At 44.6% G+C, this 18988-nt stretch overlaps 1 protein-coding gene across 2 annotated transcripts in view; it reads right to left on the reverse strand.

Annotated features, from left to right (window-relative positions):
- Window positions 1–4264: 4264 nt before the first annotated feature.
- ca7 (carbonic anhydrase VII) overlaps window positions 4265–18988 on the reverse strand; it is a 41316-nt gene continuing 26592 nt past the window's right edge. For both annotated transcript variants that reach the window (XM_068049061.1, XM_068049060.1), the window contains one exon: window positions 4265–7256. In XM_068049061.1, coding sequence (XP_067905162.1) covers window positions 7134–7256 — 123 coding nt within the window. In that variant the 3' untranslated portion in view covers window positions 4265–7133. The remainder of the gene's footprint in view (window positions 7257–18988) is intronic.

Below are 18988 nucleotides of genomic sequence, written 5' to 3' on the forward strand. Positions count from 1 at the left end.
CCAATGATTGTGCTGCAGTGTGCAGTGTGGTGAGGTCTCTATCCTGCCATAGAGTCATATACAGCACAGAAGGAGGCCATTCGGCCCATTGAGCCCATGCTGGCTCTCTATGGAGCTCTGCTGTCAGTCCCACTCCTTGGCTCGATCCCATGGTCCTGCAAGTCTATTTCTCTCAAGTGGCCATCCAACGTCCTCTTGAAGTCATTGATCGTCTCCGCTTCCATCACCCTTGTGGGCAGCGAGTTCCAGGTCATTACCACCCTCTGTGTAAAAAACTGCTTCCTCATATACCCCCTGCATCTCTTGCCCAAAACCTTCAATCTGTGTCCCCTAGTCCTTGTACCATCAGTTAAGTTTTTCCTTGTCTAACTTATCTAAGCCTGTCCTAATTTTGTACACCTCTATTAAATCTCCTCTCAATCTCCTTTCCTCCAAGGACAACAAACCCAATTTTTCCCACCTAACCCTGTAACTAAAATCCTCCATCTCTGGAACCATTCTGGTAAATCTCCTCTGCACCCTCTCAAGGACCCTCACATTCTTCCTGAAGTGTGGTGACCAGAACTGGACACAATTCTCTAGTTGGGGCCAACCCAGAGCTTTATAAAGGTTCAGCATAACTTCCCTGCTTTTGTACTCAATGCCTCTATTTATGAAGCCCAAGATCCCATATGCTTTACTAAACACTCTTTCAATATGTCTTATCACCTTCAAAGATCGATGCACATCACCTATAGAACTTTAGACCTGTGCCATTAAGTATATATTGTGTTCTAAAGATGGGTCACTGACCTGAAACGTTAACTCTGCTTCTCTCTCCACAGATGCTGCCAGACCTGCTGAGTATTTCCAGCATTTCTTGTTTTTATTTCAGATTTTCAGCATCCGCAGTATTTTGCTTTTAATTTAGTATATATTGCCCCTCCCTATTCCTTCTGCCAAAATGCATCACCACGTATTTGTCAGTATTAAATTCCATCTGCCACCCCTCTGCCCATTCTGCTAGCCTATCAATGTCCTGTTGCAGGCAGTTCATATCATCCTCACTGTTTGCCACTCCTCCAAGTTTGCATTCGTCAGCAAATTTTGAGATCGTAGATGCAAGTCATATAGCAAAAAAGCAGTGGTCCCAGCACTGACTCTTGGGGAACACCCACTGTCAGTCATTACTGGAGCTTGGACACAGAAAAGAATTTCATTAAAATCAATGATGTATTTGTTCACTGTTTTACAATTGGGTCTGGGGTCATACTTAAGATTTGTGAAGACTGTGCCTCTCCAACTTTAGTAACACACTCCCTACAGACCTCTTCTAACTCCACGAATCTCGGCATTTGCCTCAGCCTTTAACAGCTGCACATGCACAGCTCGTATTGACCAACAATCAGCCACTCCTGCACTGGGGCACCAGGGTTCCCTTATATTGATAGGGAACAATCAGCCACATTGTGCATTCTGGGTACAGTCAGCTGCCATTGGAGAATGATCAAAGATTAGTTTCTCTGACAGGATTGAAACCAGGAAAATAGTAACAGCAGGATATTCAGTTCCTCAAGCCTGTCCTGCTGGTCAATTAAATAAAGGCTTATTTGTATCTTAATTCCATCTACCCTTGGTTCTGTAACTCTTAAAACAATGTCTTACAAAAATCTATGAATCTCAGTTTTGACATTTTAAATTGACCCCCACGTCAACAGCCTTTTGCGGGGGGGAGAGATCCAGAATTCCACTCCCCTTTGTCTGAAGAAGTGTCTGTCTGACTTGTGGTGGGGAAAAGACCAAATCCCACCTACATATTAAGAACACCCACCATTGTGTTGTGTGGCACTGCCACTGTCTTCAATGGGATAGATTAACAACAGATCGAACAGCTCAAAACTGGGCATCAGTGAGGCACTGAGGACCATCAGCAGCAGCAGCAGCAGCTGAATTGTATTCCATCATGGCCTCATGGCCCTCACTCCTCCATTATCATCAATCAGACAACGAATCCTAGCCAATGAGGCAGATCGAAGATCCAATCGGCCAATTGTCATCGGATCAGCCATCTCTCAATCATTATCAGGGAAGGTCATCAACATTATCAAGCATCACTTAGTAATCAGTGAGGGGTGGAAGTAATGTACAGAGCTCTGGTTAGACCCCATCTGGAGAACTGTATTCAGATCTGGGCACCGCACCCTAGGAAGGTGATATTGGCCCCCAAGGGGGGTGCAGCGCAGACTCAATAGAAAATGATATCGGGGTTAACGGGGTTAAATTATGAGGAGAGGTTGTATGGATTTGGGGGTTTGTACTTCCTGGAATATAAGAAGATTAAGAGTGATCTGAAATAGTTTCAATATAAGACAGTTTGGTGAGTCAGACATCATTCACCCCTATGCTGGCAGGTAAAACCCCAGATGGTTTATTCAGAATAATAATACCTCCTATAACTGGACTGGAGTTTGTCAGCAGAAACAAAATCCAACTGTCAGAATGAACATGGTTCAGTCGCGAGTTCCCAGATTACGAACAGACAATCGGGCAGTACCGAGCAGGTGTACAGAGATGTAATTAAATAAGAATAAAAGCAAAATACTGCGGATGCTGGAAATCTGAAATAAAAACAAGAAATGCTGGAACCACTCAGCAGGTCTGGCAGCATCTGTGGAAAGAGAAGCAGAGTTAACGTTTCGGGTCAGTGACCCTTCTTCGGAACTGACAAATATTAAAAATGTCACAGGTTATAAGCAAGTGAGGTGGGGGTGGGGCAACAGATAACAAAGGAGAAGGTGTAGATTGGACAAGGCCACATAGCTGACTCGACTACACTTCTTCATACCCTACCTCCTGTAAGGACTCCATTCCATTCTCCCAGTTTCTCCATCTTCGACGCATCTGCTCTGATGATGCTACATTCCATGACGGTGCTTCTGATATGATCTCCTTTTTCCTCAATCGAGGATTCCCCCCCACTGTGGTTGACAGGGCCCTCAACCGTGTCCGGCCCATTTCCCGTACCTCTGCCCTCAACCCTTCCCCTCCCTCCCAGGACCGTGACAGGGTTCCCCTTGTCCTCACTTTCCACCCCATGAGCCTCCATAACCAAAGGATCATCCTCCGCCATTTCCGCCACCTCCAGCGTGATGCCACTACCAGTCGCATCTTCCCCTCCCTTCCCCTGTCAGCATTCCGAAGGGATCGTTCCCTCCGCGACACCCTGGTCCGCTCCTCCATTACCCCCACCACCTCGTCCCCATCCCATGGCACCTTCCCCTGCAATCGCAGGAGGTGTAATACCTGCCCATTTACCTCCTCTCTCCTCACTATCCCAGGCCCCAAACACTCCTTTCAGGTGAAGCAGCAATTTACTTGTACTTCTTTCAATGTAGTATACTGTATTCGCTGCTCACAATGTAGTCTCCTCTACATTGGGGAGACCAAGCGCAGACTGGGTGACCGTTTTGCGGAACATCTCCGCTCAGTCTGCAAGCAGGACCCTGAGCTTCCGGTTGCTTGCCATTTCAACACTCCCCCCTGCTTTCATGCTCACATCTCTGTCCTGGGATTGCTTCAGTGTTCCAATGGACATCAACGCAAGCTCGAGGAACAGCATCTCATCTACTGATTAGGCACACTACAGCCTGCCGGACTGAACATTGAGTTCAATAATTTCAGAGCATGACAGCCCCCCATTTTACTTTCATTTTTAGTTGTTTTTTATTTTTTGTTCTTTTTTTCTTTTTTTACAACCTTTCTTTTGGCATTTATTCCATTTCATCTTAGTTTGTTCAGTTTGCTTACCCACTGTTTTTTTTTTCAGGTTTGCACTTGCTGCTGTTCAATATTCAGTCCGTTAACACCTAATCTGTACTAATGCTTTGTCTTTCAACACACCATTAACATATTGTTTGCCTTTGCTCCATGACCTTTTGGTCAGCTATGTGACCTTGTCCAATTTACACCTTCTCCTTTGTTATCTCTTGCTCCACCCCCACCTCACTTGCTTATAACCTGTGACATTTCTAATATTTGTCAGTTCCGAAGAAGGATCACTGACCCGAAACGTTAACTCTGCTTCTCTTTCCTGCTGAGTGGTTCCAGCATTTCTTATGATTAAATAAGAAACCCGCCTGAGGACAAACTGATCGTGCAGAAACTTCATTTTGCCCAGGCCATCGTCTAAATGGCAGCTCAGGAAGAGCAGAGTGAAAATAATTGTACTTATCTCTTTCATGCACCATTTCAACAAAAGATGAAACACAAATACAATTAAACGGAATAACTTTATTATTGAACAGCTGCTCAATCTAATAAATTACAGGCAAGAAAACTGGTCGATTAAAAACAGAGATCACCACAATTGGAAACAGAGAACAGATCCCGAGTCCCGTGTAATGGAATACACAATAAACTGATTCATTCTTGCCGCTGTATCTTTCAGTCCATATAAGACAGCAGATTTTAAAAATTCATTCATGGGATGTGGGCATCGCTGGCCAGGCCAGCATTTATTGCCCATCCCTAATTGCCCTTGAGAAGGTGGTGGTGAGCTGCCTTCTTGAACTGCTGCAGTCCATGTGGGGTAGGTACACCCACAGTGCTGTTAGGAAGGGAGTTCCAGGATTTTGACCCAGCGACAGTGAAGGAACGGCGATATAGTTCCAAGTCAGGATGGTGTGTGGCTTGGAGGGGAACCTGCAGGTGGTGGTTGTTCCCATGCATCTGCTGCCCTTGTCCTCCTAGGTGGTAGAGGTTGCGGATTTGGAAAGTGCTGTTGAAGGAGCCTTGGTGCGTTGCTGCAGTGCATCTTGTAGATGGTACACACTGCTGCCACTGTGCGTCGGTGGTGGAGGGGGTGAATTGTTAAGGTGGTGGATGGGGTACTGATCAAGCGGGCTGCTTTGTCCTGGATGCTTCTTGAGTGTTGTTGGAGCTGCACCCATCCAGGCAAGTATACACTGGTTGAGCTTTACATGCAATGATTTTGGACAGTCAACAATGAATAAACAGCAGTACAACCGCAGACTATTGCTAGGTCAAGAGGTGCATACCCAGTCTCAGGTGATAGTTTCACACAGCTTGTGGTTTAACTACATTCCAGTGTGAACCCAAATTTATCAAGTTCCCCCTGTTTGTTTGGGGGGGGGGGAAAGGAGACGGGGAGGGGAAGGGGGAGGGGGAAGGGGGAGGGGAGGGAGAGGGGTCCCATTGGCTTTTGGAAGCTGAGGAGCAAGATATTGAGCCATCAGCTCTGTTGACGTGGCAGGGAGTTGGCAGTGTAGGGTAGGGTTGGTATCTACAGTATACACAGACCCGAAAACACATTTCTAGTTTTTAGTCATGCTTAGGATGTGGTTGTCACCGGTATGACTGGCAGTTATTGCCCAGTCCTAATTGTAGGATCTTCTCGAACTATTGCGGTCTGCGTTTTTAGTAGGTTCGAGAGACCGGAGTGTCTTGCAAAGCCATTTCAGAGAGCAGTTAAGAGTCAACAACATTGGTGTAGGACTGGGGTCACATTAGACCCGGACTGGGTAAGGACAGCAGATTTCCTTTTTAAACAGAACTTTAGTGAACCAATTTTTTTTTTTTACAACAATCCACTGCTTCAGAGTTACTTTTAGTGACAGCACCTTTTTTATTTCACAGATTTTTTGCAGCTGATTTTAACTCAAACTCTCTGTGGTAGAATTTGTACTCTCATTCTCCAGTAACATAACTGTTCATCTATGCAATGGCAAATAGCCTCAAACTGGGTTTTAACATTGTGGAGTCAAGACTGAATTCAAACTGCACGTGAGGCACTTCACCTCAAGGTGTATCTACCCTTGACTGGCTATTATCATGGTAGTGACACAGACATCCAATGACCAAATTATCACATTGTCTTCATGGTATTGACAATCATTGGACACTGGGCACCACCAGATTGGCTATAGTGCACGGATCATATGGCTTTAACCAGAAAGGAGACACACCACATTTTAAACCTCACACTGGTCTCACTTACCCTGGACGGAAAGGGAAAAGAGGCAAATAGTTCATACAATTAGCAGTTAATCACATTGTTGGAGTGTGTGGAACATTGTGTGTATGTAAGGGGGGTGGGGGGTGGAGAATATATGTGGAAGGGTGTGTGTGTGTGGGGGGGGGGGGGTATGGAGGGTGTGGTGGGGGGTGGGGAGACAGTGTGTGCGGGGATGGTGTGTGGAGGGGGAGTGTGTGGAGGGGGATGCAGGGTGGGTGGGGATGGTGTGTGTGTGTGGGAGGGGAGGGGGACAGGGTGTGGAGAGGGTGTGTGTGGAGGGGGTGTGTGTGGAGTGGAGGGGGGGTGTGTGGAGGGGGATGCAGGGTGGGTGGGGATGGTGTGTGTGTGTGGGAGGGGAGGGGGACAGGGTGTGGAGAGGGGGTGTGTGGAGGGGGGTGTGTGGAGGGGGTGTGTGTGGAGGGGAGGGGGGGTGTGTGGAGTGCGGGGGGGCAAGGTGGGTGGGGATGGTGTGTGGGGGAGGGGAGGGAGACGGGGTGTGGGAGGGGAGGGGGACAGGGTTTGGAGGGGGGTGTGTGTGGGGGGGGGAGGTGTGATGGGGTGTGTGTGGGAGGGGAGGGGGACAGGGTGCTGGAGGGGGTGTGTGTGACAGGGGGGGTGTGTGTGGGGGGGGGGGGGGAGTGTGTGGAGGGGGAGTGTGTGGAGGGGGAGTGTGTGTGATGGCGTGTGTGGTGCGGGACTGGTATGCGGGAGTAGAACTTAAACTAATCCCAGATTTCAATGTTGATCTTAAGTGCAAGATTGCTCCAAGTGAGAATTCACGCCAGGGAACAGAAGCCGTTACATGTCTGTGAATTCTGTCTAAAATGAGCAGCATGGAAAATCGATAAATAAATCCACCATCTCCAGAGGACGGTGGGGGAAGATGGGGCACAGCGTAAGTTTGCAACGGTCAACAGAAAGATTTTTTTATAATTTATACTGGAAGCTGGGTGAGGGAGGGGTTCATTCTGGTTCTGATTTAATGGGAAATGACAATGAGAAGTCAACTGGTCAGAGTTCCTTCCGGTCTACGTTGTTCCCAGTTTGTTCTGTCCTTTCCTCAGAAGGTCTGTTGGCTTTGTTATTGATTAGGAATCGACGAAAAGGTCGGTCAAAGCTCTCATTGGAAAGAAGCAAGGACTGTTCTCCCATTGAGGGGCTGAGGAGGCCGGAAGTTGTCCACCATTGGCTGCTTCTCAGAGTCTTCCTCTCCAGAGAACAGGAGCATTCGGAACTTATCCATCTGCATGGAAAAAGTATACATTTCACACAAAGGATGGTGGAGGTGTGGAACTCTTTCACACACAGAGTAGAAGATGCCAGCTCAATTAATCATTTCAAATCCGTGATCAATAGATTTTTGTTAGACAAGGGTATTAAGGGTTACGGGTGGATGGAGTTAAGATACAGATCAGCCATGATCTCAGTGAATGGCAGCACAGGCTTGAGGGGAATGGCCTCCTTCTGTTCAGATTACAACAAAGAGGTTCATGCCCCATTCCAAAGACTCAAACACATAATCCAGACAGACACCCCAGTGCAGTACTGAGGGAGTGCTGCATTGTTGGAGGTGCCGTTGCTCAGATGCGACATTGAACTGAGGCCTCCATCTGCCCCCTCAGGTGGACACAGAACATCCCATGCACTGGAGTGGGACTTGAACCATTACCTTCGGACCCAGGTGGTCGTGCCATCGAATGAGAGGCTTTTGTAGGCAAGAAGATTGATAAATGTTGGTCAAAGTACCAAAAGAAACCCAGGGGTGGTGTGTTACTTCACCTTCTTGTCTAACATTTGGACAACTTAATCCACGGGTGAGGTTTACAAGCTCTGCTCTGGCTAGCTGCCAGCGTCGAGGTACAGTGGAACTAATTTATAAATCCAATAGCACCGAGCAGCATATGAAGGAATGCACATCTGAAACACACAGGCATGCAGGACCCGCACACACACACGGCTACACATCCACCACACACTGTGCACACACATACACGGCTGTTCCGTATCTCAACCCTATTTATTCCATATCTTTCGATACAGACACCAATAAAAATCTAGCAATCTCAGTCATTTTTCCTGATAGCAGCTTTTTAATTTTCAGATCAGTTTTAAAACAAAATGAAAATTCTCAAACTGCCCTGGTGGGACTTAAACTGACAGTCGTTGGATTACTAAACCAGCTACACCACCGCACGCATCACTGATATCACTCACAAGTAATTGTACTGTCTTCAGGATGACTCATTTTGGCCCACTCACCAGTCCTAACACACATACTCTCTCGTTCACGGAGGTGTACAAAATCAGACTGATGGGCTGACTCTATTTTCTATAATTTATGTGCTAAACTTGCTGGAAGGCTAATTCCAGGGACTGTCAGCATTAACCTCTCAATCACAACCACTCTCCAGTTAGTCTGAACATCCTTCAATCCATTATCAGCTCCCAACAGTTCAGCTTGTTAAAGACCCAAGCTTCAGGCAGAACCTCCTCTTGTCCTGACTGATATCATTCCTGCAGTAATGATTACAAGAGTTGCCAACCAGCATTCCCTCTGAGGTGGGCATGCATGTGAATGCACTGTGCAGGCGGCTCACAGGTTGCCCTGTTCAAGATATTGCACATGTGCAGAGCACAAAACAATTTAAGTGCAATTAAATGAACAGAACACACAACAAAGAACAAAAAACAAAGAACAGTACAGCACAGGAACAGGCCATTCGGCCCTCCAAGCCTGCGCCGATCTTGATGCCTGCCTAAACTAAAACCTTCTGCACTTCCGGGGACTGTATCCCTCTATTCCCATCCCATTCATGTATTTGTCAAGATGCCTCTTGAACGTTGCTATCATATCTGCTTCCACCACCTCCCCCGGCAGCAAGTTCCAGGCACTCACCATCCTCTGTGTAAAGAACTTGCCTCGCACATCCCCTCTAAACTTTGCCCCTCTCACCTTAAACCTATGTCCCCTTGTAACTGACTCTTCCACCCTGGGAAAAAGCTTCTGACTATCCACTCTGTCCATGCCGCTCATAACTTTGTAAACCTCTATCATGTCGCCCCTCCACCTCCGTCGTTCCAGTGAAAACAATCCGAGTTTTTCCAACCTCTCCTCATAGCTAATGCCCTCCAGACCAGGCAACATCCTGGTAAACCTCTTCTGTACCCTCTCCAAAGCCTCCACGTCCCTCTGGTAGAGGGCACGTTGTTGCCAACACCTCCAGGATTGGGCTGGAGGTCTCCAGGAATTAATCTCCACAGGACCCTGCCACAAGCAAAATCCGAGAAAAAATTTATCACAACATATAAATAGAAATAAGAGCCTTTTCTATTTACCTTTAACAATTTATTAGTTACAAAATATTGGAGATGGGGCTCGGGGGGGAAGACATTTAACTGGATGATTCTTGACTTACAATTGGGTAATGATGAGTTTGTTTGCTTTCCTGGGAGGCAGGTTGTCACGAGGATTGACGTATCAGGAACCAATGATGGGACTGTGGGGGTGGGGTGGTTGGTGGCGGGAGGTCATGTGATAAAACCTCCAGCAATACCTGCATGCAGAGTTGGGAACCCTAGGAATAGGTCACAGGGGAAAACACAGAGGTACCAGACCCAGGGACTGCCTAAAAATGGTGTGTCCCCCGACATCCATTTCATTAATAACAATTATTTGTTCCCCTCTCCCAGTCAGGAAAGGGTAGGCTCTTGCTTCCAGCCCCAATCAAGCTGCCATTGTTCACTTGTGAGGACAGTGAGCTTCACCAGGCTATTTGTCTGAGCAATTTTTAGTCAGTGCTACCTCCTGAAATATTTATACCATAGAAATAGGCCATTCAGCCCAACTCCTCTCACCTCTCTTCACCTGACCCATTAGCATATCCTTCTATTCCTTTCTACTCATATGTTTATCCAGCTTCCCCTAAAGTACATCGATACTATTCACCTCAACCACTCCCTGTGGTAGTGAGTTCCACATTCTCACCACTCTGGGTAAAGAAGTTTCCCGTCAGTTCACTATTGGATTCACAGTCACTATCTTATATTTATGGTCCCTAGTTCTGGTCTCGCCTGCAAGTCTTTTCTACATTTATCCGAGCAAATCTTCCATAATCTTAAAGAAATCTATCTGATCACCCCTTAGTCTTCCCTTTTCTGGAGAAAAGAACCTCAATTTGGTTCAATCTTCCTTGAGAGGTATAAGCCCTCAGCTCTAGTGACATTCTAGTAAATCATTTTTGTACATGCTCCAGTGCCTCTAGGTCCTCCTTATAACACGGAGACCGGAACAATTCACAGTATTCCAAGTATAATCCAACTAAGGTTCGACGAGTTTAAACACAATTTCTCTGCTTTATCAGGTAAGGAGATCAGGTTTCTTTGATCATAGTGGCTTTTGGATACGCTGCAGTTTCTCCGATCCACTCTATATCCCCCATCCTCATGTGTTTTCCAGTAGAGATCACTGGGCAATGATTAGAAGTGGCAGCCTCGGTTAACCATTCGTTAAAACACAGCTTCAAAAAATAAATACCAACGGAAAACCAGTGGGTGGCAGAATGGCGCAGTGGTTAGCACCGCAAGCTCCAGGGACCCGGGTTCAATTCTGGGTACTGCCTGTGCGGAGTTTGCAAGTTCTTCCTGTGACCACATGGGTTTTCGCCGGGTGCTCCGGTTTCCTCCCACAGCCAAAGACTTGCAGGTTGATAGGTAAATTGGCCATTGTAAATTGCCCCTAGTGTAGGTAGGTGGTAGGGAATATGGGATTACTGTAGAGTTAGTATAAATGGTTCTTGGTCGGCACAGACTCGGTGGGCCGAAGGGTCTGTTTCAGTGCTGCATCTGTAAATAAAAATAAACACCAGTTGCAGCCACACTGACAAACAGTCCTTAAAAAGAGTTCATTAGTTCATATGGCCAACAGGTTTTCAGAATGGTTCATTTCCTGAATGAGCAGAATCTTTAATTCAAAATCTTTTCTTTGAAAACCTAATAATACTCAGTTTTTGCCTGTCCGGATTGTTCTGATTGGTCAGTGTTCTGTTGGTGGGCTAATATAGTGGGAGGTGCCTTGGCACATGAGGCACATGCAACTGGAGCATGTGATGCACCAGCGGCTGCCAATGATTGGTGGTGGTGGCTGGGTGGAGGCGGGGGGAAAGTTTGGTGGAGAACAAAAATAGCAGAAGTTAAGGAGAGCCCAACGATAGTTACCCTGACTGGAGGGGCCATTTCCATAAGAGAATGGGATAGGATTCATGGGAGGGATAAGGATGGCAAGAGTGCGTTGGGGGCGACATGGGAGGGGTGGATGAGATGATGGAGTTGGTGAAGTGACAAAATGGCAGGGACAATTATTCGATGCAACTTATTATTTGAAAGCTATTCTTTGTGCTAAAAATGAAGATTCACTGGATTTCGCTGAAAAAGTTTTAGAAAAGCTGTCAGGTGAATTAAAAGAGTACATCAGCATTGATTCTATAGATGAAGATGACGATAACAGTCTGTACCCTCCAGAGTTTCTAGACAGGGTCCTGCAATTTTGTGGTCCCAATAGCAGTGAACACAATCGCAGATGTGCCACAACCTGGATGTTGTGGTCTGCTACAATGAGCTCTGGAGGAGTGTATGATGCTGGTCCTGTCAGGTTGCTCTGTAAAGCTGCACAGACCAGGACTGTGTGAATTTGGGCTGATTGCCCACAACTTGCAGAGATTTTCATGTGTCTTATGTTACAACTGATATTAGCAGGTATAAAGCCTGCTGGGGAGCAGATCAGCCAATTAATTTCACAACGAGCAGAAGCACCTCAGCAAATCTTGATCTAAACTTATAGCCAAAATTTACCAGGAGTAAACTCTAATGAGACAGGGTTGTTGAATGCTGCGACTCTTTCCGTTTTCACATTCCTCTTTCTCCAGTTCCCGACTGAATGTATTATCTGTCCAAAGTTTGATTTATCTCTTAAAATTTTAAGAAGTCTTACTTTCAAACCTTATGCTCAACATATTGTTCACACCGCCCTTTTTGACATCCCGCTAAAAGTTATAAAAGCATTTTTAGTTTGTACGAATTACTCCACTCCCTTTGCCTAAAAATTAAAGTTCAAGCCAGTTATAATATTGTGATTAATTTGACAAACTCCGTCAAACAGTTTAATTCAAGGTCACGTTGACCGGTCCTTTTAAAAAAAATTAATGTAATGAGGGTCCCAATTAAGCGAGAGATAATTATGCAAATTCAATGTTGCTTTTTCTTCCTTGTTACTGCGTTCTGAAGTTTTTAAATATTTTGTATATGTCTGGGAAATATTTCTTTCTTTTTCTGGCCTCCTTGTCTCGAGAGACAATGGGTAAGCGCCTGGAGGTGGTCAGTGGTTTGTGGAGCAGCGCCTGGAGTGGCTATAAAGGCCAATTCTAGAGTGACAGACTCTTCCACAGGTGCTGCAGATAAAATTGGTTGTCGGGGCTGTTACACAGTTGGCTCTCTCCTTGCACTTCTGTCTTTTTTCCGGCCAACAGCTCTGGGAAATCAGGTAATTATAAATTGTGCAGTTATTGATCAGGTGACACTGTCAACTCTGGGCCCTTGCAATCTTTCGAGACAAATTACAGAATAGCAAAAATCTGCAGATAAATTCCCTTTGCTCTGTTAGAAAATGTATCTAAACCTCATATGAACATAAGAACTAGGAGCAGGAGTAGGCAATTCAGCCCCTCGAGCCTGCTCCGCCATTCAATACGATCATGGTTGATTTCATCTTGGCCTCAACTCCACTTTCCTGCCCGTTCTCCATAACCCTTTAACCCATTACTAATTAAAAATCTGTCTATCTCCTCCTTAAATTTACTCAATGTCCCGGCATCCACTGCACTCTGGGGTAGTGAATTCCACAGACTCACGACCCTTTGAGAGAAGTAATTTCTCCTCATCTCTGTTTTAAATCTGCTACCCCTTATCCTAAAACTATGACCTCTCGTTCTAGATTGTCCCACATGAGGAAACATCCTCTCTATGTCTACTTTGTCAATCCCCTTAATCATCATATATACCTCAATTAGATCTCCTCTCATTCTTCTAAACTCTAGAGAGTAAAGGCCTAAACTGCTCAATCTCTCCTCATAAGACAAACCCCTCATCTCTGGAATCAATCTAGTGAACCTCCTCTGAACTGTCTCCAGTGCAACTACATCCCTCCTCAAGTAAGGGGACCAAAACTGTACGCAATACTCCAGTTGCGGTCTCACTATTGCCTTGTACAGTTGCAGCAACACTTCCCTATTTTTATACTCTATTCCTTTAGCAATAAATGCCAAAATTCCATTTGTTTTCCTTATTACCTGCTGCACCTGCATACTAGTTTTCTGTGATTCATGCACGAGGACACCCAGATCCCTCTGCACCGAAGTACTCGGAAGTTTCTCTCCATTTATATAATAATTTGCCTTTCTATTCTTCCAACCAAAATGGATAACCTCACACTTAGCCACGTTAAATTCCATCTGCCAAATTGTGGCCCATTCACCTAACCTATCCAAATCTATTTGTGAATGTCTTATTTCTTTATTGCAACTTACTATCCCACCTATTTTAGTGTCATCTGCAAATTTGGCGATAGTACCTTCTATCCCTGCATCCAAGTAATTAATATAGATTGTAAATAGTTGGGACCCGAGGACCGAACCCTGTGGCACCCCACTAGTTACATCTTGCTAACCAGAAAAGGACCCATTTATCCCGACTCTCTGTTTTCTGTTGGTTAGCCAATCCTCTATCCAAGCTAATAAATTGCCCCTAACCCCATGTGATCTTACCTTGTGTATTAACCTTTTGTGTGGCACCTTATCAAATGCCTTCTGGAAGTCCAGATATACTACATCTACAGGATCCCCATTATCCACTTCGCTTGTTACATCTTTGAAGAACTCTAGCAAATTAGTCAAACATGATTTACCCTTCATAAAACCATGCTGACTCTGATGGATTGTGTTTTGATTTTCTAAATGTCCTGTTATTACTTCCTTAATAATGGATTCTAACAATTTCCCAACGACAGATGTTAAACTAACTGGTCTATAGTTTCCTACTTTCTGCCTCCCTTCTTTTTTGAATAAGGGCATTATATTAGCATTTTTCCAATCCACTGGAACATTTCACGCATCCAAGGAATTTTGGAATGTTATAGCCAATTGATTCACTATCTCTGCTGCCACTTCTTTAAGACCCTAGGATGTAGGCCATCAGGCCCTGGAGACTTGTCTGCTTCAATCTCAATAGTTTGCTCAGTACTTCTTCCCTAGTGATGATGATTGTTCTAAGTTCCTCCCTTTCTATAACTCTGCATTACCTGTTACTATTGGGATGGTACTAGTGTCCTCCACCGTGAAAACTGAGGCAAAATACTGATTTAGTGTCACTGCCATTTCTGTGTTCCCCACCATTAACTCCCCAGTCTCATCCTCCAAGGGACCAACTTTCACTTTAGCTACTCTCTTCCCTTTTATATACTTAAAGAAGCTTTTGCTATCTGTTTTTATATTTTGCGCTGATTTCTTTCATAATTTACCTTTCTCTTTTTATTACTTTTTTAGTAACCCTTTGTTGATCTTTAAAAGTTTTCCAATCTTCCAGCTGCCACTGGCCTTTGCAATATGGTATGCCTTAGTTTTTGTCTTTATGTTACCCTTAACTTTCTTGCTTAGCCATGGATGTTTTCTCCCCCTCTTACAATCTTTCTTCCTCTCTGGAATATATTTTAGTTGGGTGGAATTGAATATCTCCTTAAACATTTGCCACTGCTCTTCAACTGTCCTACCTTTTAGTCTTCCTGCCCAGTCCACTAGGGCCAAATCTGTCCCCATGCCTATGTAATTACCTTTGTTTAACTCCAGAACGCTAGTGTGGGACTCCAGTTCCTCGCCCTCAAACTGAATTTGAAATTCTAGCATGCTATGATCACTCATCCCTAGAGGATCCTTAACTTTGAGATTAATTAATCCCACCTCATTACACAATACCAAATCTAGAATAGCCTGCTCCCTGGTTGGTTCCAAAGCATATTGCTCCAAAAAACAATCTCTAATACATTCAATAAACTTTCCCTTGAGGCTCCCCTTGCCAATATGATTAATCCAATCTTAATGCATATTAATGTATGATACTTCATTCGAAGTGGCACCAAGTTTTATACCAGTGTGAACAATCTGATTTTTCAAAAATAAATTTTTGTATACAATAAAGACATGGCCTTATTGGGCATTAATTTAACAAAATTGTTAATTTGCAGTTTTCAAATATGTATTGTTGCTGATCTTTGTATTATTTAATTGTCTACCATTTCCACATTAAATATATCAATGGTTTCTAGTGAAATTAAAAAAAAGAGAATGAATGAAGCACAGTGTGGGTAAAAAATGTATTTCATCCTGAAGAGTAAACTTGGAGCTGTGAAATAAAAACACAAAATACTGGAAATACACAACAGGTCAATCAGTCACTGTAAGAGAAAAGACAGTTTCATTGTTACTGTGTGTATATTGAAAGATAAACCTATCTGCCTTTTCCCCATGTTGTGCACTTTCAGCAAGTTTGAACAACAAAATCATTGATATGGAGCTGTCATTGTTAAAAAAAAAACCCATTCCAATGCATTTCACAGAGGCAGAAAAATAAAGGGCACTGAGCCAAAGGATAGATTACAAAGAAGGCCTTAAAGCTTGGTTAAATTTTTGAAAGGTTTTGAAGAGAAGGAAGGGGTTAAGGAAGGAATGCTAGAGATGTTGCCTAGACAACGAAGGAATCCTCATACTGGGGCAAGGACAAAAGGCTGCAGTTCGAGAAATTAAGGGTTCAGCCTGTGGGGGATTTGTTGGTTGGAGGATGTTAGAGATTGGGAGGAGCCAGCCTACTGAGGATTTTATACACTAGCATAAGAATTTACATTTGAAGATATGAGGAGTCAATATAGATCACTGAGGCGGCACAGTGGCGCAGTGGTTAGCACCGCAGCCTCACAGCTCCAGGGACCCGGGTTCAATTCTGGGTACTGCCTGTGTGGAGTTTGCAAGTTCTCCCTGTGTCTGCGTGGGTTTCCTCCGGGTGCTCCGGTTTCCTCCCACATGCCAAAGACTTGCAGGTTGATAGGTTAATTGGCCATCATAAATTGCCCCTAGTATAGGTAGGTGGTAGGGAAATATATAGGGACAGGTGGGGATGTGGTAGGAATACGGGATTAGTGTAGGATTAGTATAAATGGGTGGTTGATGGTCGGCACAGACTCGGTGGGCCGAAGGGCCTGTTAAAGTGCTGTATATCTAAACTAAACTAAACTAGATCAGTAAAGACAGGCGACGGTCAATCAGCAGATTTAGTGCAGAACAGGATAAGGACAGTAGGGTTTTAACCAGGATACACACTGGCCTGGTTTGGAACTTTGTGTAAATCCCTTTAACCAGGAGGTTTGAAAATTAAATCAATAGAATGTTACAGGATGTCATGGGACAAAGTTAGAACCTGCTTTTTAACAAACTAGCTCCTGTTCTAAAATAAAAGCAAAATACTGCGGATGCATGAATATGAAATAAAAACAACAAACGTTGGAAATACTCAGCAGGTCTGGCAGCAGAGAAGCAGAGTTAACGTTTCAGGTCAGTGACCTTCTTCAGAACTAGCAAATATCAGAAATGTGAAAGGTCATAAGCAAGTAAAGCAGGGGTGGGGCAAGAGATAACAAAGGAGAAGGTGTAGATAGAACAAGGTCACGGAGCAAAGGCAAACAATATGTTAATGGTGTGTTGAAAGACAAAGCATTAGTACAGATAGGGTGTTAACGGACTGAAAACTCCTGTTCTAATTGGGTAGAGGCAAGGAGAATATTTTACACAAAGCATCACATGAAATCTGGAGTACTGTGAGCAGATCTGGGCACCACACCTTAGGAAGGATAGATTGACCTTGGAGGGGGTGCTGTGTAGATTTACTACAATGATATCTGAACTCCAAGGTTAAGTTGCAAAAGAGATTAAACAAACTAGGATTGTAATCCATGAAATTTAGAAGGTTAAATTTAGATTGAAGTTTTCAAGATATTAAGGGGAACAGTTAGGGTAGGTTGTGAAAAATTTTCCATTAGGTGGGCAATCTAGGAACAGGGGGCTTAGTTTAAAAAAATAATACAGCCAGCCTTTTGAGGAGTGAAATGAGGAAACACTTCTTTGCACAAGGGCTGGTAGAAGTTTGGAACTCTCTTCCCCAAACGTAAACTCATGATTCATCAATTGTTAATTTTAAAACTGAGATTTATAGATTTTTGTCAGTATTATGGGATATGGGGCAAAGGTAGGCAAAAAAAAAGTAATCAAACCAAGCTGGTAAAAATATAAATTATGAGTCAAGCTGAAAAGATCTAGGCAAAGTTTGTTAAGTGTTCAAAAGTATTTAAAAGTTCATAAAAGTTTTTAAAAGTGCTTATTTAAGAAGTGCCTGAAGTGTTTACAAGTATTTAAAATTATTATAAAGCACTCAACTGCCTCTGAGCTGAAGACTGACCTCAAGGAGTGAGATTTCAACTCGTGACGTCACTAGGGGGTGTGTCTTTGGTGGGAATGTGCCATGCTGCTCGGCCTGTCAGTGGGCCATGCTGTAGCAACAAGATGTAATTCTTGCTGTAGCCAATGAACCAGGTAAGTTCGTATTGCCCTGTGTAGTCAGCAGCGAACACCGGCACCTTCGCTGCTGAATGCAAAATCCGGGCCAATCTAACCCCAATGCCATGCCTCCACACAAACCTAGACTCAAGGAAGGAGCGGTTATAATACTGCTAAGAAACCTGAATCCTAAACAAGAACTTTGTCATGAAACAAGATTGGTAGTTAGGCAGCTGTTTTCTTGGATAATAGATATGAAATTATAACAGGCAGATTTGAAGGAAATAGTGTTTATTCCTCAAATAATATTGAACCCATCAGATGTAAACCTGCCTTTGGAATTCAGGCAAAAACAGTTTCCAATTCGATTTTCATATTCTATGATTATATACAAGTCACAAGGCCAGACTTTTGACAAAATTATATTCCTAGGACTGTTTTGACACATGGACAGCTTTATATCACTTTTTCCAGAGTGAGAGGTTTTGATTCTGTTAAAGTTTTTGGTGAAGGAACAACTAGAAATCCTGTATTTAAAATAAAAACAGAAAGTGCTGGAAATACTCAGCAGGTCTGGTGGCATCTGTGGAGAGAGAAACAGAGTTAACGTTTCAGGACTGTGTTCTGATGGAAGGTCGCAAACCTGAAAGGTTGGCCGGAGGTTGACTCTCCCCCCCAAACGAGTTGGCTGGTAGTGGGGAGAGGGGGAGGCGGGGTTGTAAAATTGAGAGGGAGGCAGGGGGTCTGTTCCTGACCCCATCCCGCCCCGCTGCAATTTTATGCGGGGCAGTGTCGAGAAATGGCCCGCCCACCCCAAGCCAACCATGGCTCTTAAGTGGCCAATTAACTGGCACTTAAGGCTCTCTGCCTGTCACTGCAGGTATGTTACCCTTAGTGTCCGGAAGGCATAAGCCTCAAAAACCCCACCTGGTGAAACCTGGTAGCCTTCTGGTGACCTGGACAGGGGGACCCTCCTGATTGGGTGCCCTGTGCCCCATGAAGGGCCGCCCCCAAAGTCCCAAAGGCTCCCAACGCACAACACTCCCATCGCGCCCCCTTACTGACACCCCCTTTCCTCGCTAGGGTCCAACTGATTGTCCCTGGCGAGGCCCTAAAAAAAAATTTACCTTCATTCTGGGGCTGTCCTTCACCTTGCTTGCAATGGCTGGGTGTAGTCCCAGCAGTGGCCACCACTCCCAGTGGCGCTGCTGGGACTAAGAGCTGCCAGCCCGCTGATTGGGCAGCAGCTCCATTAGGCGGGACTTCCTGTCTCAAGGAGGTGGAAGTCCCGCCCAAGGCCAATTAAGGGCCTGGGGAGCAAAAAATCCGG

The sequence above is a fragment of the Heterodontus francisci genome, chromosome 17, assembly GCF_036365525.1.
Source record: "Heterodontus francisci isolate sHetFra1 chromosome 17, sHetFra1.hap1, whole genome shotgun sequence".
NCBI classification, from domain to species: domain Eukaryota; kingdom Metazoa; phylum Chordata; class Chondrichthyes; order Heterodontiformes; family Heterodontidae; genus Heterodontus; species Heterodontus francisci.